Here is a 27,178-nt window from a genome sequence, read left to right on the forward strand (position 1 = left end):
ACACTAGATCGCGTGTTGGAAGGGGGGAGAGAGGGAAGGGGGGAGAGAGGGAGGGAGAGGAGTGGGAGAGAGGAAGGGGGAGAGAGGGAAGGGGGGAGAGAGGGGAAGGGGGAGAGAGGGAAGGGGGGAGAGAGGGAAGGGGGAGAGAGGGAAGGGGGAGAGAGGGAAGGGGAGAGAGGGAAGGGGGAGAGAGGGAAGGGGGAGAGGGGAAGGGGGAGAGAGGGAAGGGGGAGAGAGGGAAGGGGAGGGAGAGAGGGAAGGGGGAGAGAGGGAAGGGGAGAGAGGGAAGGGGGAGAGAGGGAAGGGGGGGAGAGAGGAAGGGGGGAGAGGGAAGGGGGGAGAGAGGGAAGGGGAGAGAGGAAGGGGGAGAGAGGGAGGGAGAGGGAAGGGGAGAGAGGGAAGGGGAGAGAGGGAGGGAGAGAAGGGACAGGGGGAGGGGGAGAGAGGAAGGGAGGGGAGAGGGAGGAGAGGGGAGGGAGAGAAGGGAGAGGGGGAGGGGAGGAGAAGGGAGGGAGAGGGGAGGAGAAGGGAGAGGGGGAGGAGAGGGAGAGAGAAGGGAGAGGGGAGAGAGGGAGAGAGGGGAAGAGAGAGGGAGGGAGGGGGGAGGGGAGAGAAGGGAGAGGGGGAGGAGGAGAGAGGGAGAGGGAGGGAGGGGAGAGAAGGGAGAGGGGGGAGGGGAGGAGAGAAGGAGAGGGGGGAGGGGAGAGGAGGGAGAGGGGGGAGGGGAGAGAAGGGAGAGGGGAGAGGAGAGGGGAAGGGAGAGATGGAAAAGGGACCCATGGGAGACGGGACAGAGTGTTAGGGGGAGGGGGATGAGGTATAGTGGTAGTGGTGCAGGAGGGATTTATCGTTAAAACATCATTTGCTATCACAAGAAATTTGATATTATACAGGGGTGATTCAAAAAGAATACCACAACTTTAGGAATTTAAAACTCTGCAACGACAAAAGGGCAGAGCTAAGCACTATCTGTCGGGCGAATTAAGGGAGCTATAAAGTTTCATTTAGTTGTACATTTGTTCGCTTGAGGCGCTGCTGACTAGGCGTCAGCATCAGGTGAGCCTAAGATGGCGATCGCTAAACAGAAAGCTTTTTGTGTTATTGAGTACGGCAGAAGTGAATCGACGACAGTTGTTCAGCGTGCATTTCGAACGAAGTATGGTGTTAAACCCTCTTGATAGGTGGTGTATTAAACGTTGGTAATAAACAGTTTACAGAGAAAGGGTGTTTGTGCAAAGGGAAAAGTTCTGGACGGCCAAGAACGAGCTGCAAATTCCATAATCAACAGTATGGAGAGTCCTACGAAAAAGGTTAGTTATGAAACCTTATCGTCTGAAATTGGTTCAAGCACTGTCTGCAGCTGATAAGATTAAAAGAATCGATTTCTGTGATTTTATCCTTGCTCAAATGGAAACAGATGAATCTTTCGTGTCAAAGATTGTGTTTAGTGATGAAGCAACTTTCCACACTAACGGGAAAGTCAACCGTCACAATATCTGTATATGGGGCACTGAGAATGTGCAGGCAACAACTCAGTATGAACGTGACTCGCCTAAGGTGAACGTTTTCTGTGCCATTTCAGCCAATAAAGATTTTGGTCCCTTTTTCTTCGAAGGTGCTACTGTAACTGGACTACAGTATCTGGAAATCTTGGAGAATTGGCTGTTCCCTGAGCTCGAACAAGAAGCACAACAATTCATATTTCAGCAGGAGGGAGCGCCACCGCATTGGCACTTATCTGTCCGTAACTACCTGAACGTCAACTACCCGAGGCGATGGATCGGCTGCCAGGCAGCCTGTGACAGAGCACTTCATCACTGGCCTCCAAGAAGCCCTTGTCTTACCCCCTGCGATTTTTTCTTATGGGGTATGTCAAGGATATGGTGTTTCGGCCACCTCTCCCAGCCACCATTGGTGATTTGAAACGAGAAATAACAGCAGCTATCCAAACTGTTGCGCCTGATATGCTACAGAGAGTGTGGAAGGAGTTGGAGTATCGGGTTGATATTGCTCGAGTGTCTGGAGGGGGCCATATTGAACATCTCTGAACTTGTTTTTGAGTGAAAAAAAACTTTTTAAATACTCTTTGTAATGATGTATAACAGAAGGTTATATTATGTTCCTTTCATTAAATACACATTTTTAAAGTTGTGGTATTCTTTTTGATTCACCCTGTATACCCTGTATTCACCCTGTATTACCTGAGGTTCCACGTATTTCTCAGATTTTTCCTGAGCATTTAACAACATCTGTAATGCTATGCCTGCCTCTACCTTGACAGGCAAGTCTTGGTCATTTAATAATGCATTTGTAGTGAGTCTGATTGCTTCAGCGAGAACTGCTTCCTGCTTAAATTTAATTTCACTGAAGTAATGGAGAACCCAGCAGGCCTGAAATGATAAATGATGTAATAAATACACAGAAAATGTATATGAAAACGGTTTATGTTTGGTGGGATTAAGAGGCGAAGCATGAAAACCTAGGTTCAAAGCAGAATAAAATAACAAAATCCAAAAGAAAGAAAAAGTGGGCCCATTACTAGGTGCTATTATCTTGACCCACTCCCAAGTCTTTTGACTTATTTAATAGTAAGAAAGTTACCAACAAAGAAGTCCTGCACATAATTGTGTTTTAATATACAATCACCCACAGCAGTTTTTCTTGAACATTTGCTATAGCCAGCCAAACACAAGAGCAACATGGTAACCACAGTTTGGTCTTGAAACTCAGAAAATGACAGCATGCTACAGTCAAGTATGCTCCAAAATTATAGCTCTGTGCACATAATATAAAAAGATGCGAAGTAATACTAGTTGTGAAATGACTTTCACTATACAGAAGTTTGGTAACAACAAACAGATTAATGGTCACATCTGAATAGTTTTAGTTAAATGAAAATTTGAGAAGTGCAGTTAAATTAACCAACATACTTCAAGGTCTACAAAACAACAGATGTTTTCTCTCCATTTTATTTGCTAACTTTCAGGAAAACAGTGGTGTTCTCAATGATAATACAAGTCATGTACGAGTAAATCCATTTATTGAGTGCTGAACCCAGACACCACCAAAAACATCTATGATACTGAAAAAAATCATTGCTATACGCATTTGTCAAACTTAATTCTGAATCTTTTCAACAATTTTTGAAGCTGCTATTGTTAGAGTACATTAAAAATGCCATGGATACTTAAACTTACATGCTTCACAAGTGCTGTAAATCACTTCAGCAGGGAAACATCTTATAAACACTTTGTAGGTTTATTCACTAGTATTAACTGACTTTGTTGCAGCCACAAGCATTGGCACAGGCAGATGTTTAAAAGGTGGTATGGATGTTTCATTACACAATTTCAATTACTACAGTCATCTCACTGCCCTTTTTTGTGTAAGGGAGATGGAGGACACCACTAAATAAGCCAAGTATCCGTTGACAATTCATAAAACTTATTCCCATAACTATATTCTACTATTTACAGAGCAACAATATCACCTAAGAATGGTCCAGACGGCAAATACTACTTGTGAACAAATAAAAGTAATACAGCAAAATCGAAAATAACATTTCTTTTACTGTAATTGCAACTTATTTGTACAACTTTACAAAGATTAGGATACGAATAAGAATGAATCTGCTTTATTTTCATTACTTCTTATATTTAAACATGCTTCACTTCCTCTGACTGAAAATAACAGATACTGCGTAAATTATAAGCCAAATCATTTCTAAATCTCAAATTAGTTACATAATAGTACTTTTATGATGAAAAAGACAGCGTTCTACGGAATTACCCTATTATGTTAAGTTACTATCTTTTATCCATACAACTGAAATCTCTATCTGTTCATCACAAAGCTAAAAGCTTACCCTAGCTCTCATATGGCCACGAGGACTTGCAAATTCTGGAAAAACATACTGACAAAGCATACTATCCATTTCTGTCTTGTACATATTCTTCTTGATTAGAATGTCTGCCAGTGTACCAACCTGAAAAATAATAAAATATATTATCAATCTCTGTCACATGTCCTAACAATTCTTAACTGTTAATGATTTGCATCTTAAGCCAAGTGCACCTGATACTTTTTCAAACACATTTAATAGCAGTTCAATAGCATCAAAATCAATAGGTCACTCCATATAGCATACCCTTGCAATAACACCACATTAAAAACAGGCAAATGAGCTGCAACAGAGGCCAATACTTAGCAAAAATAGACTGACTATTTTGTTGAAGGCTGATCCCTTGGCAAGGAAAGTTAGAAACCCACATTACTTATACTGTGTTTTTAAATAATCCAAATCTTACCGCATTTATGATAAACCTATCATAAAATGGTTATTTCTAGGTTATTCTTTCTGAGTGTTCATTCCTCTCCTTATTTCTACTCCATCTTACTTAAATTGCACTTTTTGCATTTTTAAAAACTAAACTGAGCACACATTTTTAGTGTTATAAGACTAAAAAATGTGTGTTTTCTTAGATGTATTATTCTTGATGCATTGGGTGTCTTCCAATTTAACACAAAATAATCACAACAAGCAGCATCTGAAGAATTAATAGAGTTTAGTCTCCTAAAGATTCTACTGCCATCATTAAAACCAGAAATAACTACTGAAAATAGTACAGATCAAGCAAAGCCTTACAAACACAAGGTGTTCTGAATGTAAGACTATATTTTGCTTTACATCAAAAACTTAAGATCTGATTCAAGAAGTTTCGTACTTCATAAATTACTATTTTGTGGTATTTAATAGTCCATAACATAGTTCTTATATTTATAATGTGGATTAACACTTTATCAATAAATAATAGTAACAGTACAAGTTTAAAAAGTATCTTTCATTTTATGGCATGAAACAGAAGCTGTATTTTGTTAGCAAAATAAAATAACACAGCAATTTTTACCTCTGTCATTTTGTGTCATTAACAACCTGATGCTGCAAGTACCTACAAAAGTTTAGTATTAATATATTACCATCCGTAGCGCCAACCAATGCAGTAAAGGTTGTCTGGGACAATTTACTGTGAAAATTTGGCTTTAGGTCCCTTGAGGTTAAACAGTTTCACACTGCAGATTAAAAGCTCTCTGGTTTGCAGGCGGATGGTAATATAATTCAAGCACTCAACTTAGGCAAAAAGATTATAGAGAGAGAGAGAGAGAGAGAGAGAGAGAGAGAGAGAGAGAGAGAGAGAGAGAGAGGGAGGGAGGGAAACATTATATGTGGGAAAAATATATCTAAAAACAAAGATGATGTGACTTACCAAACAAAAGCACTGGCAGGTCGATAGATGCACAAACATACACACAAAAATTCGAGCTTTCGCAACCAGCGGTTGCTTCGTCAGGAAAGAGGGAAGGAGAGGGAAAGATGAAAGGATGTGGGTTTTAAGGGAGACGGTAAGGAGTCATTCCAATCCCGGGAGCGGAAAGACTTAGCTTAGGGGGAAAAAAAGGACAGGTGCGCACACACACACACACACACACACACACACACACACACACACACACACACACACAGTCACAAGCACACATTTGTAAATGCTAAGAGTTTGGGCAGATATGTCAGTCGAGGCGGAAGTACAGAGGCAAAGATGTTGTTGAAAGACAGGTGAGGTATGAGCAGCAGCAACTTGAAATTGGCCGAGGTTGAGGCCTGGCGGATAAGGAGAAGAGAGGATATACTGAAGGGCAAGTTCCCATCTCTGGAGTTCTGACAGGTTGGTGTTAGTGGGAAGTATCCAAAAAACCCAGTACCAACCTCACCTGACTTCATCAACCTCCTGACCCCACCAACATCCCGCACCCCAACCTTCTACCTAAAATACACAAACCCAATCATCCCGGCCACCCCATTGTAGCTGGTTACCAAACCCCCACAGAATGTATCTCTGCCTATGTAGATCAACACCTTCAATCCATTACATGCAGTCTCCCATCCTTCATCAAAGACACCAACCACTTTCACGAACGCCTGGAATCCTTCCCCAATCTGTTACCCCGGAAACCATCCTTGTAACCATTGATGCCACTTCCTTATACACAAATATTCCGCACGTCCAGGGCCTCGCTGCGATGGAGCACTTCCTTTCACGCCGATCACCTGCCACCCTATCTAAAACCTCTTTCCTCATTACCTTAGCCAGCTTCATCCTGACCCACAACTACTTCACTTTTGAAGGCCAGACATACCAACAATTAAAGGGAACAGCCATGGGTACCAGGATGGCCCCCTTGTATGCCAACCTATTTATGGGTCGCTTAGAGGAATCCTCCTTCGTTTGCCAAGCCTGCCAACCCAAAGTTTGGTACAGATTTATTGATGACATCTTCATGATCTGGACTCACAGTGAAGAAGAACTCCAGAATTTCCTCTCCCACCTCGACTCCTTTGGTTCCATCAGATTCACCTGGTCCTACTCCAAATCCCATGCCATTTTCCTTGACGTTGACCTCCACCTGTCCAATGGCCAGCTTCACACGTCTGTCCACATCAAACCCACCAACAAGCAACAGTAACTCCATTATGACAGCTGCCACCAATTCCACATCAAACGGTACCTTCCTTACAGCCTAGGTCTTCATGGCAAACGAATCTGCTCCAGTCCTGAATCCCTGAACCATTACACAAACAACCTGAAAACAGCTTTCGCATCCCGCAATTACCCTCCCAACCTGGTACAGAAGCAAATAACCAGAGCCACTTCCTCATCCCCTCAAATCCAGAACCTCCCACAGAAAAACCCCAAAAGTGCCCCATTTGTGACAGGATACTTTCCGGGACTGGATCAGACTCTGAATGTGGCTCTCCAGCAGGGATACGACGTCCTCAAATCCTGCCCTGAAATGAGATCCATCCTTCATGAAATCCTCCCCACTCTACCAAGAGTGTCTTTCCGCCATCCACCTAACCTTCGTAACCTCTTAGTTCATCCCTATGAAATCCCCAAATCACCTTCCCTACCCTCTGGCTCCTATCCTTGTAACTGCCCCCTGTGTTAAACCAGTCCCATGCACCCTCCCACCACCACCTACTCCAGTCCTGTAACCCGGAAGGTGTACACGATCAAAGGCAGAGCCACGTGTCCTGCCTACACTGTGAAGCTTTCTATGTGGGAATGAACAGCAACAAACTGTCCATTCGCATGAATGGACACAGGCAGACAGTGTTTGTTGGTAATGAGGATCACCCTGTGGCTAAACATGCTTTGGTGGACGGCCAGCACATCTTGGCACAGTGTTACGCCGTCCGGGTTATCTGGATACTTCCCACTAACACCAACCTGTCAGAACTCCGGAGATAGGAACTTGCCCTTCAGTATATCCTCTCTTCTTACCCGCCAGGCCTCAACCTCCGCTAATTTCAAGTTGCTGCCACTCATACCTCACCTGTCTTTCAACAACATCTTTATCTCTGTACTTCCGCCTCGACTGACATCTCTGCCCAAACTATTTGCGTTTACAAACGTCTGCTTGTGACTATGAATGTGCGGATGGGTGTGTGTGTGTGTGTCTGTATATATATATATACATACACACCTGTCCTTTTTTCCCCCTAAGGTAGGTCTTTCCGCTCCCAGGATTGGAACGACTCCTTACCCTCTCCCTTAAAACCTACATCCTTTCATCTTTCCCTCTTTCCTGGTGAAGCAACCGTTGGTTGCGAAAGCTTGAATTTTGGGTGTAAGTTTGTGTATCTATCAACCTGCCAGCGCTTTCGTTTGGTAAGTCACATCATATTTGTTTTTAAATGGAGAAACAGATCCTTACACCGTATTTGAATTTCACATGGCAAGAAAAATCAAAACAAATTAACTTATGACTACATATAATCTAAAAAACACCAACGATTATATCTGTACCATGTGTAAGGCACCATCTTTCTGTCTTGGATCAGCATTTGGTGATGTCAGTACTTGCATTATGAAATGCATTGTCTTCTGTAACATGTCCTTCCTTTTCTTGCACGCTGTGTGCAAGAGTGTTTGGGCTGCAGTCACAGGTGATACAAAATCTTCAAAAATGTCTGAAGGAAACCAATACAGTATTATTATTATTATTATTATTATTATTATTCTAATTACTACTACTACTACTACTACTACTACTACTACTAATGAAGCATTACATCTCTGATACATTAGTATAACTCACAAGAAAACCTGTGTGTGTGTGTGTGTGTGTGTGTGTGTGTGTGTGTGTGTGTGTGTGTGTGTGTGCGCGCGCGTGCGAACGCACAAATTAATAAAGGAATTTTATCCATGGTTGTAAGATCAAGTTCTTTGTTCTTTAAATGAGGGCAGCAGAGTAACAAATACATGACCCACACAAAAACCACGGTGCATCATATTATTCACTTCGGAAGTACTTACCAAATTTTACTCTGATGTATTCATATGGATCAGTATTCCACAACTCTTCATCAGCTTGTGAATATGACAAGGCAGGAAAAATTACATCCTGAACGATAGCAAACATATGTGGTTTCAGGAACTTCCACGAAAATGCATGACCAATACTAGAAAAAAGTAAAAACATTATTAAAATGTTGGCAGAATGAAATGTTGCCTATCTATCAAAAATTATCTTCTAAAAAAATGAATGATAAGAAAATCAATTTTATTTTCAGCATGTGACTAGGAATTCTTCATAATCTGACACTACATTTACTATTATGTAACAACTTAATGAAATGCCACAAAAATTACTAATCATTACTGACACGTTCCAAGAAACTGAAAATCAACTTCTGTGAGGTATATCCACAAGTTTCGAGATGGGATCACTATTAATTTACACATTTGTTAAAACAAATTAGAATTTTGGAATGATCATCTGCACACTTATAAAACTGCAGAAAATATTTCTGGAGAGTAATTCTCTTAAAAAGGGGAGGGCAACATTTATTTTTCCTACGAGAACCTACCATTTATCAGAAATTTTTTTGGTGACTAAAGAGAGCTCTGCAATTTAATAATCTTCTAAAATGTTTGCATGTCAAGAAGTACCCAAAGTTTTCACACTTGAGCTATGACAGTAAATAGGAACACACTGCACAAAGTAACAAACCTCCACAAATAAAGTTCCTAATTACAAATGGTAAATGAAAAGCCTACAAACATTGAAAAATGTGCGAATCTCAATAACACTAAAAAATTGCACTTGATTCCCCAAAGATCCAAGTGTTTAACCATCAATATAAAACCAAACTACTTCAAAATCTTTAAAACGAAAAAACTTTTCGCATATTAAGGGAACACACAAAATTTTTAATTTATAAACTACTTACCCCAAGTTTATGTAATTTAGAGTGAGCTGAACAACTCTTGGAGAGACATATATCTTCCTTCTGTAATGGTCAAGAACTTTCAATAAAACTTCTAGTATACCAGCAGAAAATGTTTTCAAGTACCACTCAGCAAATTCCTTATATTCTTTAGTAACATTTCCTGGGCTCCCATATCTGGAAAAAATGAATTCACACAATAATCACCCCACAAGTGAAACAACAAACAATGGTAACTGCTAAATTAAAGGTAACACAGTTAACTGCAATACTCCCTTCTATTTCCTAAGAGCTTACATTCCCGTTCAGAAAATTTTATTACCATGATCACTATAAACTCTTAGAGGGAATAAATAGAGCAGAACTTACAGAGTCATCATAACTTGTGATGCTAACAGTAAAACCAAATGTTTCCACTCTTGGTAATAAACTTTTATACATGAAATAATTAATAAATTTGGAGAATACTTTTACTGCCCATGGTAAATACAGGGGCGATTTTCTGTTAACACAACATAGTGCTCCCGCATTGATAACCAAGCACGTTAAAGTGCCCATATGGTTCATTTGAGGCGTAATAGGGAAGGAACATGGCAGTGACATTGCACTGGTATTGCGGATGAAAGAATGGAGAACACAGTGCTGCCACTGACCAAGAATTCGTGCTACATTTACATTGAGAAAACCACATCAAAGAGATGGTAATGTATTCCATTATTTCACTTACAGGAACATGGGAGAAATTGTCTTCATGTAAGCTACCCTCTCAGCAGTACTACTCTCTCCTCCAAACTGTAACTCATCTATTGCCTTTCTCCCTCTTTTTCCCCACAGATACTAATGCTACGATGATAGAATGTCATGTGTGTGTTTTCTTGAATTTCTTAGCATTTGCCATCCTGTTTGTCTCCACTTTTACACACACACACACACACACACACACACACACACACACACACACACACACACACACAGAGACAGAGAGAGAGAGAGAGAGAGAGAGAGAGACTTCTTACTATATTATCCAACTGTTCAATACATATCCTTTATTATGTTGTCTATTCATCACCAAAATATTTGCTGGGTTTTTTGCCTTTGAGTTATTAATGAACTTGTAACATGAAAGTAGATCCCAAGCAGATGTCGGCACAGTTGCCAGCTTTCAACCATGGCTTCAGGCGAAAATGTCTTCTACAGAGATGTGACACCAATGAGGCATGGACAAAACTGCATTAAGTGATAGGACGGCACACAAAGTGGCCATGTAAAGCCCAATGCAGTTGGCAGAGATCATCTTTCGTTGTCTCTAGTACAGCAATAGCAATTCAGTTTAAAGAGCTGAACATCATTCACATAATGGACTCTATATAAAAAAGTAAAAGTTTGTTAGTACATAAAAAGTGACAATAAAAAATAGAACACACTGAAATAATCAAACATTTTTTCAATAACTTGAACAATCGACCTAGTACGAAACTAAGTCTCTTGAGTGAGTCATGTCTAATGTAAGTTTAAAAGGTGTTTAATAGTGGCTCTGTGACTATGTGACTTCTGTGACAGTCATCATTTGTGGGAGCTGTGCTTCATGAATGTGTGTTTTCTATTTCAGAAGAAGCCTTTTTGGCCAAAAGCTTAAATGTACGCCGAAGTGACAAAAGACGGGCAACACGTCCTAATATTGTATTGGACCCCTTTTGGCTGCTGCAGATCAGCAGCTTGACATGGCACACAGTCCACACGTTGTCAGAAGTTCCCAGCAGGAATATTGCGCCGTGCTGCCTCTATAATCATCCATAACTACGAAAGTGTTGGAGGTGCAGGGCTGTGCGTGAAACTGACCTCTCGATGTGTCCCATAACTGTTTGATTGGATTCATATCAGGCAAGCTGGCTGCCCAAATCATTTGCTCGAATTGTCCAGAATATTGTTCAAACACTAACATCTGTGGCCCGGTCACATGGTGCACTATCAGCCAAAAAAATGAAATCCCTGAAGGACTGCAAATGGTCTCCAAGTAGCCGAACATAACCATGACCAGTCAATGATCAGTTCAGATGGACCAGAGGATCCGATCCATTCCATGTTTACACAGCCCAATCCATTATGGAGTCACCACCAGCTTGCAAAGTGCCTTGTTGACAACTTGGGTCCATGGCTTCGTGTTGTTTGCACGACACTCAAACACCATTATCAGTTCTCACCAACTGAAATTCAGGCTCATCTGACAAGGTCACGGTTTTCCAGTCTTCTAGGGTCCAACCAATATGGTCATGAGCCCAAGAAAAGCACTGCAGGCAATGTTGTGCTGCTAAGCGAGGCACTTGCATCTGGCATCTGCTGCCACAGCACATTAATGCCAAATTCTGATGCACTGTCTTAAATACATTTGTTGTATATCCCACATTGGTTTCTGCAGTAATTTCATGCAGTGTTGCTTGTCTGTTAGCGCTGACAAACCTATGCAAATGCTGCTACTCTCGGTCCTCAAGTGAAAGCCATCGGCCAATGCACTGTCTGTGGTGAGAGGTAAAGTGCAAAATTTGGTATTATTGGCACTTTGTATCTAGGAATATTGAATTCCCCAACCATTTCCAAAATGTAATGTGCCATGTGTCTAGCTCCAACTACCATTCCGTGTTCAAAGTGTTAATTCCCATTGTGTGGTCAGAAAGCTTTTCACACAGATCCCTTGAGTACAAATGACAGCTCCGCCAATGCACTGCTCTTTAATACCTTGTGTACACAATACTACCACCATCTGCATATGTGCATACTGCTATCCAATGAATTTTGTCACCTCAGTGTATAGCAGTCTCTTTGTGCCTCACTGTGACTCAATGTCTCTTCTATATGGTGAATAGCAACTTATCCTTTTCGAAATACTGGTCTACTATTGCTGCAAGTTCTTTAAACTCCTGTCACATCTGCAACTTAGTTGATATGGTCTCCCACAACAAAATACCTCCTTACCATCATTTTGCTGAGAGAAAAAGGATGACCTGGATATCCTACACATGCTTCGCTGGTGGATACATTCCATGGATACTTTGAAATGTGCTCTGCAAATCAGAGTAGTTAAGAACAATCTCTGGATGATCACATCTCATCTGCCTAAGAGTAATGAGGGTTATACGGAACTTGGCATCACAGATATTGAATTCTGCTGGTGGGTTGTGTTGTGTAAGACTCTTTACACAACAGTAACGAGCGGTGGGATACAGAGTGGTGCAGCAACTGTCGTCATAGGAAAACTGGACAGGAGCAGAAATGTTTAGCGAACAAGATATCACAGTAAACAGGAGATTCACTTAACTTTTATTTCTCGAAGTGTACAAAAACTCATTACAAATATTACAGTAAGAAACAGAATCCCCCTCATACAATAGCAAATAGAATGAGGCTTGCTGTACTAAGCACAAACAATGGTGTCGTCATAAGGCTCCAAGTGCAGTGGGCTATGGTCTGTCACTGGCTGTCCTATACTGCGGTGGCAGAGTGCGCTCATGGTACCAAGCTGCTGGAGAAATGGCTCTGTGAGCCCACTCAATTCCACTACCAATCTTAAAGATACCAGAAGGGTGATATCAACACTCAACACATGATGCCACAGGCTAATTCTTAGAACACACTCTTTGGAAACAATGCAATAATCAGCTACATATCCTTGCCTGAAGTTGTCCACAAACTACAATTTTGTCACAGTACATGTTTGAAGTACAGTATAATCTACCCTTAACACTTGGCTGCCCCCAAAGTGCTTGCTACATGTCATGCTGAGAGCTGTGTCGTTATTGCCTAATCCATCTACCTACAATAATGCCCTGTGTTTATAGATCTACCTGGGTTGTGGTTGTCCAAGTGGCCTATTTTATCCTGTGCTAAATTATTTCTGGATTGCTTTCTGCGAAGTCTCCTCCTGTCACTCTAAGATTAATCATCACTCACACTAACAGTATTATATGTGAAAAAATAAGTTTCCAACTTTAGGCTTGTCTCCAAGTTAACAGTTGTTACAAATCCAGAAAGATGTAAAGGTGGTTTTTCCTTGCATAGTTTCAGATCTAGTGTTGGTAACACATTGCAGAAGTTGTTTAAGTTAAGCCAACACACAAATGCATGTTTGCTGGAAAGAAAGTGCTTCAAGAAACCAGATATAAATGCAAAACTTGGATAACTTTTGGAAAAGGCTTCTCACGGTTCACTGAACTGTATCACAGCATTGTTACCTGCTGGCTTTTCTGATACTAATGTATATTGAACTGTTACTAACCTGGGTAGAAAATAATCATTTAAAATACACAGGCTGAGAATATGAAAAAGAACTAATACAATTTCGGTGTCTTCATTATCTCTCTGAAAGATCTTAACAGCATATCAAGGCTGTTAACTAAACTAATACTAAAGTTATATTTTACAGTGCATTACAGGTTTGTAATTTCCTTTGCAGTATTCCTTTTCCACCTCAAGCATTTCAGGCATTACACATGCACACATCACTTTTTTCACATCATTTAATGGCAAGCATTGTATTATGAGTCATGCTGAGAAACTGAATATTATTCAATTGTTTAAAAATAAAAAAGACAATGTATTTATGAAAAATTTGCAAATTTACAGATATAGATCAAACACTATTTTTGAATGCAGTCATCTTCGTTCTCAATACACCTGAGAGCCGAGGGACTGCTTTTGTCAAAAGAGTTTCCTGCTGACTTTTCGGTCCATTGTTTGACGGCACTGTGGACTTCATCAGTACGAAATCTTTTTCCATCCATAAACAATTTCAGTGATACGAAAAGGTGAAAATCTGAAAGTGCCAGGTCAAGTTAAGTTTTTTTGTGGCACTAGCTACATGGTGCAGTGTAACATGATGTTCTATGGGTAACATGTTACATTTTTATCCTCTAGGCTCATGAAAGATTTTCATGAAGGTTGAAGACGTAGTCTCAGGTAATGTGGGGCATCCCAGTGTGTGTGCTATCAGTTTATGGATGTTCAGGTGAAGTGCAAGTCACACCAGTTCGAAACATCGCCAATGTGCAATGATGAGTGAACTCTTACACGCAAGGCTGAGCCCTTTTTCTTTAGTCCGATATCACCTTGGAGGCCAAGGAGCAAAGCAGTACATGCAAGAATGTAAATGTGTGGGTGTGGGGGGGGGGGGGGGTGTTTAAACTTGTAATGTTCCTTCCAGGACATTTACAAGGAAATGCTTATGTCACATTATGTCAGCACTCTACTTGTGTTTTCTTCACTCTGTTATTCCCCTAAATGAAGTTTCATCACCAATTCTTGGCAGGACTTCCAGCATTTTTGCTAAATGTTCATCTTACACAGTCATATAATGCTAAGATCCAAATGCTCTTATTAAACACCTTTTTCCTTAGTTAATATTTATGTTGTTTGAACAAAGCATTGTTCCTTTAGTAATGAAGACTGACGCCGCTTCTCTAATTCTTTGTTTTACATCTTCTTTGCTTCTTCCATTATTAGTTATCTTACTTTCTAAATATTTTTACAACACACTTTTGTCTGCTTTATTTTATTTCCTCTAATTTTGATGTTTATTTCTTCTGATTCCTTTAAGCATACAATTATCTCCATCTTTGAGCTTTTGGACATTTATTTCATCTGGATCTAACACAGCTACGACTTCTGCAAACCTAAGCATATTCATTCTTTCATACAGTATTCTTTGCACTTGTTTGTTGCACATCCTGCATTGATACTGAGTAGCGAAGGAGACAAATTGCATCAGTGTCTAACGCCTTTAATAATTCTGGTCTTTTTTGTGCATTTCTGATCTCCAGTATCACTAATTTAATGATTTTTGCACTTTTTGTCAGTTGACAATGAGGAATGCTTTCCTGCACATCCTGCTACAATGGTTACCAATCAACCAATCTAATTTAGGCACTTCTGGGTGTTTCAAACAGGCATATTACACTGCACCTTGATTGCTATTATTATCATCATCATTATTATTTCTTTCTTATCTCAGACGTTATGGCTGGTCAGAAGTAGAAAGTGACGCGGACCTTGATCAGGCGTGACTTCCTTTTAACTGTACGATATATGTTATATTGCATTTAGGAACTTTCGGGTAATTGAACATGTATCAATAATTATGGATTTCTGTAGTTGTATATATAAGTTTGGATGTAGCTGTATTGCATTGATGTACTGGTGGATATTGTGTGGTATGACTCCTGTAGTTGATAGTATAATGGGTATAATGTCAACTTTATCCTGATGCCACACATCCTTGACTTCCTCAGCCAGTTGGAGGGTATTTTTCAATTTTTTCTCCTGTTTTCTTTTGTATATTTGTTGTATTGGGCATGGATATTTCGATTAGTTGTGTTAATTTCTTCTTTTTATTGGTGAGTATGATGTCAGGTTTGTTATGTGGTGTTGTTTTATCTGTTATAATGGTTCTGTTCCAGTATAATTTGTATTCATCATTCTCCAGTACATTTTGTGGTGCATACTTGTATGTGGGAACGTGTTGTTTTATAAGTTTATGTTGTAAGGCACGCTGTTGATGTATTACTTTTGCTACATTGTCATGTCTTCTGGGGTATTCTGTATTTGCTAGTATTGTACATCCGCTTGTGATGTGATCTACTGTTTCTATTTTTTGTTTGAAAAGTCTGCATTTATCTGTTGTGGTATTGGGATCTTTAAAAATATGCTTGCTGTAATATCTGGTGTTTATTGTTTGATCCTGTATTGCAATCATCAATCCTTCCGTCTCACTGTATATATTGCCGTTTCTTAGCCATGTGTTAGATGTGTCTTGATCGATGTGTGGCTGTGTTAGATGATACGGGTACTTGCCATGTAGTGTTTTCTTTTTCCAATTTACTTTCTTCGTATCTGTTGATGTTATGTGATCTAAAGGGTTGTAGAAGTGGTTATGAAATTGCAGTGGTGTAGCCGATGTATTTATAAGAGTGATTGTTTTGTGTATTTTGCTAGTTTCTGCTCGTTCTAGAAAGAATCTTCTTAAATTGTCTACCTGTCCATAATGCAGGTTTTTTATGTCAATAAATCCCCTTCCTCCTTCCTTTCTGCTTAATGTGAATCTTTCTGTAGCTGAATGTATGTGATGTATTCTGTATTTGTGGCACTGTGATCGTGTAAGTGTATTGAGTGCTTCTAGGTCTGTGTTACTCCATTTCACTACTCCAAATGAGTAGGTCAATATTAGTATAGCATAAGTATTTATAGCTTTTGTTTTGTTTCTTGCTGTCAATTCTGTTTTCAGTATTTTTGTTAGTCTTTGTCTATATTTTTCTTTTAGTTCTTCTTTAATATTTGTATTATCTATTCCTATTTTTTGTCTGTATCCTAGATATTTATAGGCATCTGTTTTTCCATCGCTTCTATGCAGTCGCTGTGGTTATCCAATATGTAATCTTCTTGTTTAGTGTGTTTTCCCTTGACTATGCTATTTTTCTTACATTTGTCTGTTCCAAAAGCCATATTAATATCATTGCTGAATACTTCTGTTATCTTTAGTAATTGGTTGAGTTGTTGATTTGTTGCTGCCTGTAGTTTTAGATCATCCATGTATAGCAAATGTGTGATTTTGCGTGGGTATGTTCCAGTAATATTGTATCCATAATTTGTATTATTTAGCATGTTGGATAGTGGGTTCAGAGCAAGGCAGAACCAGAAAGGACTTGATGAGTCTCCTTGGTATATTCCACACTTAATCTGTATTGGCTGTGATGTGATGTGATATTATTTGAATTTGTTTGGATATTAACTGTGGTTTTCCAATTTTTCCATTACTATGTTTAGGAACTGTATCATTTTAGGATCTACTTTATATATTTCCAATATTTGTAGTAACCATGAGTGGGGTACACTATCAAAAGCTTTTTGGTAATCAATGTATGCGTAGTGTAGCGACCTTTGTTTAGTTTTGGCTTGATATGTCACCTCTGCATCTATTATCAGTTGCTCTTTACATCCTCGTGCTCCTTTGCAACAGCCTTTTTGTTCTTCATTTATAATTTTGTTCTGGGTTGTATGTGTCATTAATTTCTGTGTAATGACTGAAGTTAATATTTTGTATATTGTTGGTAGGCATGTTATGAGGTGGTATGTAACTGGGTTTACTGTGTCTGCTTGATCTTTAGGTTTCATATAAGTTATTCCATGTGTAAGTGTATCAGGGAATGTGTATGGGTCTGCAATGTAACTGTTAAATAATTTAGTTAAATGTGAATGTGTTAAGGGGAACTTCTTAAGCCAGAAATTTGCTATTTTATCTTTTCCAGGGGCTTTCCAATTGTGAGTAGAATTAATTGCTTTGGTGACTTCATGTTGCAAAATTATCACTTCAGGCATTTGTGGTATCATCTTGTATGTGTCTGTTTCTGCTTCTATCTACCGTTCATGCCTGTTATGTTGTATGGGACAGTAGGGCTAGGGGTGACCACTGATGCAGAAAGAACTGGCTTGTGAGGGAGTCTTTAAAACCTGGTGAGAACATTCTAACCAAAAACCTTGTAGATCCAAGGAACATACTCCCACCACCTCTACATCTAGTTAGGCCTAATGAAATAGTTTATAAAGGCTTTCCCTAAAGATGGACCATGTTTTAAGTATCTCTGGCAAAAGTTTCCACACATTTCAGAAACTAAACTAAAAGAACGCATCTTTGTTGGAACTGACATTAGAAAACATGTTTGAAGTTCCACAATGACCTTAAATGAATAATAAGCATGGATATCATTCAAACAAGTCATAATAACGTTCTTAGGACATGAAATAGACCATGAATGTGTTTCTATTGTAGCTACGATGTTAAAGAAGTTTAATGAGCCTGAAAGTTCACTTTTTGAGCAGTCACCTTGATTACTTCCTGGACAATATGAGAGATGTTAGTGAGGAGCAAGGAGAGCATTTTCACCAGGACATTAAAAGGATGGAAAAATGCTACTAAGGCCGCTGGAACACCAACAAGATGAGGGACTACCGTTGGTAACTTCAGTGAGAAATTCAGCAAACAACTCATCGTAGAAAAAGCTACACAAGAAACTTCAAGGAAAAAAGAGAAAGAAAATACAAACCAATTCCAGCTCACAAGTGAAACCTCTATTATTGTTTAACTAGCTTACTGTAAATACAAACCATGCTTATGTTGTAACAAAGCATTTCTTTAATTTCCCCGTTTACCATATAGCATACGATTTCTATACTATATAATTACAAGCATATTGCTTGAAAACTATGGGTGATACAAAAGAACTAAGGCTATATTTGGATTCAGCTCATAAAAATCCATAAAGATCAGCTATCAGAGCAAAAAATGTTTTTTTTCATTGGCCCGTGTTATTCACATTTTGCAACAAAAGCAAGTACAGATGCAAATTCTACCTCAAAATGCAAAACTGCGAAATTACCTAATAAATGCTAGTTTTCGGCAAACTGTATCCAAATGAGCTATTTTATCACACACAGATTGAAATTGTGTGTGAGCGTTTTCAGTTACTAGTATTGTCCATCATTTGACAAAACCCAAATTTGGAAAGGTAATCTACAAAACAATACGTTTGCAAAATAAAAAGTGTACGAGTGCTACAACATCTCGATGTGCTTGATATTCTAGTACCACGTCAACTGGGGGCAGTTTAATGTCTCCCTCAGATATACGCAGTGTAACGTAACGTTGGACTTGGTTGTGGGAACTACCATCTTAGAACAAAAGAAACATGTACATTTGTCTGCTGTGTGTAAGATGATTTAATGCAGACACTTTTAACATGGCAGTATAAGGTGGCAAATGTTTTGAACTGTGACTGCATCAAATATCAGTAGGGATCAGGTCTAACTTATTTCATTTATGACACTGTGTGTGTGTGTGTGTGTGTGTGTGTGTGTGTGTGTGTGTGTGTGTGTTATTTTATTGTGCCTGTCTACCGGCGTTTTCCCGATTGGTAAGTCTTGGAATCTTTGTTTTTAATATAAATTATTTAACAGTTACATTGCAGACCCATACACATTCCCTGATACACTTACACGTGGAATAACTTATATGAAACCTGAAGATCAAGCAGACACAGCAAACCCAGCTAAATACTGCGTCATAGCATGCCTTTGTCTCCAATCCACTACACGCGGTCCTCCTCAGCCTAGCAGAAACCTTCCTGGACACTTACCACCTACTCTCTGAAGGCTCCATCTACACCTCTGACCACAGTAAACCCACCAACCACACCTGTGTTTGAACAGTTGCCATCCCTTCCACACCAAAAAATCCCTCCAATACAGCCTAGCCTCCTGGGGACAGTATCTGCAGTGACGACTGTTCCCTTGCACAGTATGCTGAAGGTCTCCGAACAAATCCTCCCACTACGACCAACACCCAGGAAGATCCTTTCCCACCACTTCTAAAGCTGTGTTCTATCAGCCACCCAACCTCCTGTAACATTAACGTAGATAAACTATGAACTACAGTTACCTTACTGTCCTTGGAAAGAGTCACCTCCCATAACAATGCACTGCTTAGCTCTGCCATACATGTCCTGGAAACTTGGCACAAAGTCTTCCTTTAGAATGGTGTTCAAAAGCCACGTCACGTTTTGTTGGATGCCAGGAATATAATCAAATCTCTTTCCTTGGAAAGCGAGTTTGATTCAAGGGAATAGGAAGAAGCCTGTACGACTTGAGATCCAGCGAGTATGGTGGATGTTCAAGTTGCACCACCCCCTTTACTGCCTGGAACTGTTTGACAATATAGGCTGTGTGTGTGGACGAGTATTGTAGTGAACAAAAAACAAGGAGCCTTGTGCTTACTGGGGACTTACCCTATGTAAATATTGCACAAAACAGGTCAAAATTTCAATGTTCCCTCAGGTAGGAATTCCTTGTGGATAATGCCTTGACTATCGAAAAAGCTGATGAGCAACGCTTTGATGCGTGGTTTTTCGGCTCTGACATTTATCCGATTAGGTTACGGTGGAGAACGCCATTCCATGCTTTGCCGTTTCATTTCAGAGTCATACTGTTGACACCATGTTTCATCCTCAGTGACAATACAGTTCAAAAAACTGGTTGTCACATCCATTGTTTCAACAAAATCCTAGGAAGCCTCTAAACATGCCTGCCTCTAATCAGCAGTCAAGAGATGCGACAAAAGACACCAACACGTTTTCCTCTTCTCTAACTGCTGGGTAAGGATTTGTCACACGAATTTACGGTTCATTTGCAGTACATCCACTATTATGTGCACAGTTAATCAACGGTCACACATGCTAAATGTCCTCACTTCCTCAATGTTTTCGTCACTGACAGCAGTCGCTGGCCATCTGCTACAGGGATTGTCAGAAACACTTTCCCAGCCTTCTCGAAAATGGGCGAACCACTCATACACACACTTCATGGTCAGTGCTTGATCCCTATAAATACATACCAGCATTGCATGCGTTTCTTTTGGTGTCTTGACAAGCTTAAAACAAAACTTTAAATTGATTCTTTGCTTGTTGTGTGTCCTGTTCTCAGTTCAGAACAGACACACTAAACAAGCACTTCGTCTAATAGGTCTAACACAGAACACACATGATGTTGAACTGAACTACAGCGGGGGCAGGTGTCAACACTAGTTGCTGCGCAGGTGCAGCATTGTGAGTTGTCAGTGTTGCCCGATCGACAATACTGACTGTCACCCAACTTATCCAGAGGTTGTACATATAGTATAGCTATGAGAAAACTTAAGCTTTCACACATAATATTGGTATTTTTGCACGTGTTACACTTTAAGTTATATCAAACACAAAACTGCCAGTAAAATTTTAAATCATTATAAACGCCTGGTATTCTGGGACCAAAATTTTTCTACTTGGCTGGTTCTTAAAGTGTAGAGTTTGCGATTTACAAAATTCATTGCTTATTGACACATGTAGCGCAATTCATCTTGCGTAAAAGGTAATTTACTTTGAAAGTAACTGTTCCAAACCACCATTTGCAAAGTTTTCCCGTGACCTGTTAGAAATAGTTCATTTCAGCAGCACCAAAAGATAGACATTACTGTGTATGTGCACTAATGATGACATAGTAAGCCCTTGCTTGGTGTCTGCTCTGCTCATATGCCTTTCAAGGCATTTCTGTTTGAAGTTTCATGTGTAGTGAAGCATTGCATGACCATGTGCAGCAGTGTGGCATGCTCTTTGGAGGGGACATACAGAGTAGTTGTGTTTAGCACAACTGTTTTATCATATCTTATCCAGATAAGAAAAGCAGTCTTCAGCACGGGACTGTATAACTCAAAGTACCCTAATATTTTGTTATGTGGTGATTTTAATAGTTTTTTAATTTGCACTCTGTAATACTTTTATGTATGTATGTATCAAATTTACATCTCTGCAGCAAAAAGCTAATAAGAAGGAATATAAATTTATTGGGGGGGGGGGGGGGCACAGTCGTTTGTATAGGCCAGATGAGAACTAAGAACAATAAGCTTTCCATGAATTTTCCAAACTGTATGAAAATTAACAAGATTACCCATGAAACCATGAACTTTTATAATTGGGAGTTCATACTGTACTTCATGAGTAAATGTAACACCGTGTTGGAAGTTACAATGATAAAATACAGTGTGTTGACAGTCTATAATTTACTGAAGAATGGCTTTCTGTAAATTTAAGATGTAAACAAGACAAATTAAGAAATAATGCCAAGACTAGGAGGTACCAGACAAATACTGAAACATGTCTTGGGGTCGAGAAACATTGTCTTGCACATAAGAAAGATACATAAAATTCTGCTAAAGCTTTTCAGTGTGGTTTTAAAGACGCCAATTTTCTTGCAGTAGCATTACTGTATTATCTCATGTTTGGTTCTTTATTATGGCACAATGAATTCAGTGAACAGCTGAAACTATAGCCAACAGTGTAGAATGAAACTTTATTTCAAATAAAATCACTGCCTGTACAGAAAAGATTAATAAAACAAAATTTCTTGAGCAAACTGACAAGAATAACTTCATTGTTCTACAAAGTGATTAATGCTTTATTGCAAACAATGTGGAAATAAAATAAAATCAGACAACTGAAACTAATAACATATTCATTTGACACGATAAGGAAACGTAAATGTGAGTCACATGGAGACTACTCCCCATTACAGCTCTGACTGCTTGCAACTATTCTTCTACTTCTCTAACAGTCACACTTCAAGTAGCTAGAAACAGGGTAACGCACTGCTCTTCCACACGACTTCAGCTGTGTGCATGGATGTGAGCATGCTGGCAACTTCTCCAACAAGCCTATATAATTTAAACAGTTGTGACACCATGCTCATCGTGAACGGTTTGTTGTTATGAAGCATTGCACAATCTTTGTCCTAAAACCTTTGACACTTAGTGTCAGCACACATTTGTTCTCACACTGTCTTTGTTCTAAATGGCACATATTCTTTGCTAATTAAGTTTATATGGGTGCTTTTCTCTCATTTATGTTTTGTTGCTGCAATATTATTCTGCAGGAGCAAACTAAACTAAAATTTTTTGTTATTACTAGTCAAAAATTTAACTCAAAACTGAAACAATGAAAAACTCCCAGAATTCTAAAAAAGAAGTTCCAGGGTTTGACCCGGTCCAAAAAATTTCCGTTTTTTTCCTAGATATCCTCGCTGTCCCAGGGCATATACACCCTGCTACAAGAGAAACTACTTCTGGCAGCAACAAATGTGCCACCATCAACTGTATTTAACCTGACCTTTTTCTGAACACCGTTAGATTCTTCGCAAAAATTTTGGCTGAACTTTTCTCCAGCTTTAGCCAGCTAGTGCCTAAATGATTCAAGTATCACTGCCTTCTATTAGCAGCTCTGGTACTTTCATAACAAAGCTACAACAATTTACCTCTGTTATACCGACGGTTACTAGATCCATGTTCTTCCTGTGTTCAACCTGCACCCTTTGAGACTGAAACCCTTTTTGTCTTTCCCTGAGGTCCTCTATCCTAAAAACTGCCCAGTCCACAGCACACAGCTCCTGCTACCCATGTAGCCACCTCCTGCATTTAATGTATTCCTGACCTATTTAGCGAAACTGAAAACCCCGCAACCCTATGGTGCAAATCTAGAAACCTGCAGCCTACATGATCGCAGAACTGCCTGAGCCTCTGATTCAGATTCTCACTAGACTCTGTACCAAAGCTCCTGACCACTATACTGCACGTGGTGAGCTCTGCTTTCATCTCATACACATGACTGGCAGCCTTTAGCAATTCAGATAGCCACTCTAAACTAAAGAAAATTTCTTAAAAATCTACAAAGTGACACACATCATCGGTACTGACTTGAGCCACCACCTGCAGTCTGACTCCACCCAGTAGGCACAGAGTGCACAGTGGCCCTCTTCCCCTTCTTGGCAGCCGTCTTCCATGGGGCCCCATAATTCGCATTAACACTGGAGCTCTGAACTATCAATAGCACCACCCTCTGTGACTGTTTACGTCTTGCAGGCTGAGATGTTTCCTCTGAAACAGGACAAATGACTGCATCTGGCTGAAAGACTGTCAGCCACATGCAGCACCTAAAACCTGATTGTCAGACAAACTGTAGAGGCCTTAAATTCGCCCCACACCCACACCCCAAGGCAACCTCCCACTCGACCACGGGTGATGGGTCAACCTAAATGTAATCAGTTACTGGGCTAGACACTGGTACGAACCGATCAGCGGACTCGTGGGTCAAATTGGATGTCCACTGGATCCCCACAGCTGGTCCATAACAGTTTACCCACCCACTGCAGCCTCAAACTGTGTAACCGAAGCCAAAACAGCCTGGAGCAGAGAGCAAAATGTCATCAACTCAGCTCGAATCTGCACAAAATAATTAGTCCCCATTCGTACTAAAGGTGATGGAAAACTACACTACACACTAACAAAAATGCAAGAACTGTGTCTAGTAAATTACAATAATACACAGAAATTCAAAAACTAAACTACACAGGTAAATAATTCGCTCCTGGTTAGGAACTTGTAAAATTTCACAAAATTGGTTTCTTTGCAACAAAGTCGACAACACAAGAACCGTTTTGGGTAAAGTAACACACCAAGTTCTGAACTCATGTCCCCAAACCCTCTGTGCCCACTCCTCTCTGCCAATGTACCCAGTTTTATTTCTTGTCCGCATCTGTAGTCCCAGTACACTCTGCAGGCAGCAATGTTTCATCATCTCCCATCTGTACCCTGATCTCTCTCCCCATTTCCTGCTCCACAATAGTTGCTGCCATTTGACGTATTTCAGTTTGTCAAGCCTAAGCAACCAGAGATAGCAACTGTATGTGAGGTGTGCTTGCTTGTGTGAATGTGTGTGTTTTCTTTTCCGATGAGGGCTTTGGTTACTGTGTAACAGTCTTTTTCATTGTGCCTGTCTCCTGTTCAACATGTCCTCTTTAAGGTGAGCAGCAATCTATCCTTTCTGTAAGTATACAAACAGTTCGTGTAGCTACGAATCTGAATAAAGAGCAAGTGGCTCATTAGTAATGAAGGTCAATGTAATAAATCGATTCAAGTGAAAATGTTATTTCCCAAGTGTATTTACAGACCATTTATATCAGATAAGAAAAGGTCATTCTAACTTCATTTAAACTTCTAGCAGGCACAACCTTATACCTGTTGTTAAGTGGACGATCATGACAGTCTTGCATGCAGACCAATAATTTTCCATGTATTAACTTTTATATAGTCATCTAGCAAATACGATTTATACATTAGAACTCTCAATTCACCCTTCAACATAAATTTTTGTGAGGAGACCAGTCCCCAATATTCAACCACTTTCACAACTTAAGGACAGAAAATGAATGCTGGAACATAGAGTAACTTCACTGATAACTAGCCAATATGAGCAAGAACTTTATTGCATTAATGATGTCTCACCTCTCAAACATCCTGTGCAGTATATGCAGCGCCCATTTCTTTGCCTTCCACCACGGTAAGTCAACTCTATCATCTTCATCCACAGCATTTGTTTGTTCTGGTACAGGTCTATCGACAACAGCTCGACAAATTTCCATCCACTGTGAGAACACTTCCCGAGAAATCAGTTCCAATGGAAGAGAATACTGAAACAAAAAATTTCAGTGTATTTTAAGAAGCACATAGAATATGTACCACCACTCATCAGAATTCTCACTGATCTATACTTATACATATATATGTAAATTAGTCTGTGTACAAACCTGAGTCAATGCAAAATATATCTTAAGAATCTGTTTTTGCAGTAAAACAGACTGTTCTGATTGATCAGGAAGTAATCGTACACACAACTGGTATATCATTGGGAATAACAAATTCATTGCTTCATTTAAAGGGCCTCTTTCTTCACGTTTCTTATATCTGCGGAATGTAATAGGCCATGTTTATTAGTATTAACATGCAACAATTGTTAGAACAGTATGTTTTCTTATCACTTACTTAAGGAAATAACTTACTCAAAAATTTTCACCAACTGATACAAGCAGAGAAGGGCTCCAGACCAACCAGAAGCATCAGGATTTTGAAGATATATACTGATTTTGTCAACTATTTGTGTCCACCTTCCAGGAAAGTCATGTTTTACAATATTACTCACACAAACAGCTAACTGTACTCTGAAAAATAGCAAGAATTCAAAATGAGAAGCAATATGGAAATGTTAATGGCAAAACAAATTTAGGTAGCTAATATTCAGAACACAGTCTATGAGAAAGAAGCAAATACTCTAACATGCACGAGCCAACACATTTTATAAAAATCTGGTAGTTAATGAAACTGTGTGAGAAGGACTATTATTAATTTAATATAAACCATATGTTTGGAAACTTACACTCTGCAATGGAGTGTGCAGTACTCTGAAGCTTACTGTCAGGTTTAAACTTTAAGAGTCAGATTTTTTTCCTTTTGGGTTACAATTTGTACTTGCGTAGCTCTCAATTCCCCTAAAAAGGCGAGGGGCTTGTTTCGAGTGCAAGTCAACAGATAATTCAGCACTACTTATTTACAAAACATAAATATGTTTTGAGGATGAGAAAAAAATATTCATTACTCAGCCAGACAGTAGCATAAAAATGATAAAAAATTTAACTGAACGTTTTATTTCCTCTCAAGTTCTAAAAAAACATTGTCATATGTCCAATCACAAAAAACATTGTGCACTCGCTATTGGGATATGTTATCTGTTGCAAACTGTGCAAATGTGACAATGAATGTAGGTTTGGTGTGGCATGATGCCGATAATTTTGAGTGTTTCTGAAATGCTTAACTTTTTTTTTTAAAATAGCCCAATGATTGCGATTGTGGATCAGAATACTATATAAGATACCTACACTATGTGATCGAAAGTATCCAGCCACCCCCAAAAATATACGTTTCTCATATTATCAAACAATGGAAACTCCAGGATGGAATGTAACAATATTAGAGAAGGAAAGTTGCTACTCACCATATAGCAGAGATGCTGAGTCGCGATAGGCACACCAAAAAGATTCACACAACTATAGCTTTCGGCCATTAAGGCTTTTGCCAGCAAAACAAACACACACGCACATGCAAACGTGTCTGCAGTCTCAGATAACTGAAACCACACTGCGAGCAGCAGCACTAGTGCATGATGGGAGTGACGACAGGGTGTGGGTGGCAGACAGTAAAGTGCTGCAGTTTAGACGGAGGGCAGGAGAGAAGGTGGAGAGGGGAGAGGGGAGGGGGGAGGAAGTAACGGAAAGAAGAGAAACTTCCCTTTCTGCTACTTCCTCGCCCATCCCTCCCCACCTTCTCTCCTGCCCTCCGTCTAAACTGCAGCACTTCACTGTCTGCCACCCCCACCATAATATCCCTCCTCCTCCCCACCCCAGCCTCCTGCTTACCCCACTCCCATCATGCACTGGTGCTGC

At 39.8% G+C, this 27,178-nt stretch overlaps 1 protein-coding gene across 2 annotated transcripts in view; it reads right to left on the bottom strand.

Annotated features, from left to right (window-relative positions):
• LOC126268006 (importin-7) overlaps nucleotides 1-27,178 on the bottom strand; it is a 144,094-nt gene that overhangs the window by 83,019 nt on the left and 33,897 nt on the right. For both annotated transcript variants that reach the window (XM_049973391.1, XM_049973392.1), the window contains exons 4-11: nucleotides 25,742-25,900; nucleotides 25,490-25,646; nucleotides 25,188-25,372; nucleotides 9,290-9,463; nucleotides 8,373-8,518; nucleotides 7,863-8,026; nucleotides 3,866-3,985; nucleotides 2,202-2,390 (exon numbers count right to left, since the gene is read on the bottom strand). In XM_049973391.1, the coding sequence (XP_049829348.1) occupies nucleotides 2,202-2,390; nucleotides 3,866-3,985; nucleotides 7,863-8,026; nucleotides 8,373-8,518; nucleotides 9,290-9,463; nucleotides 25,188-25,372; nucleotides 25,490-25,646; nucleotides 25,742-25,900 (1,294 nt within the window). The remainder of the gene's footprint in view (nucleotides 1-2,201; nucleotides 2,391-3,865; nucleotides 3,986-7,862; nucleotides 8,027-8,372; nucleotides 8,519-9,289; nucleotides 9,464-25,187; nucleotides 25,373-25,489; nucleotides 25,647-25,741; nucleotides 25,901-27,178) is intronic.

Source organism: Schistocerca gregaria, chromosome 4 (genome assembly GCF_023897955.1).
Source record: "Schistocerca gregaria isolate iqSchGreg1 chromosome 4, iqSchGreg1.2, whole genome shotgun sequence".
Taxonomy (NCBI): Eukaryota; Metazoa; Arthropoda; class Insecta; order Orthoptera; family Acrididae; genus Schistocerca; species Schistocerca gregaria.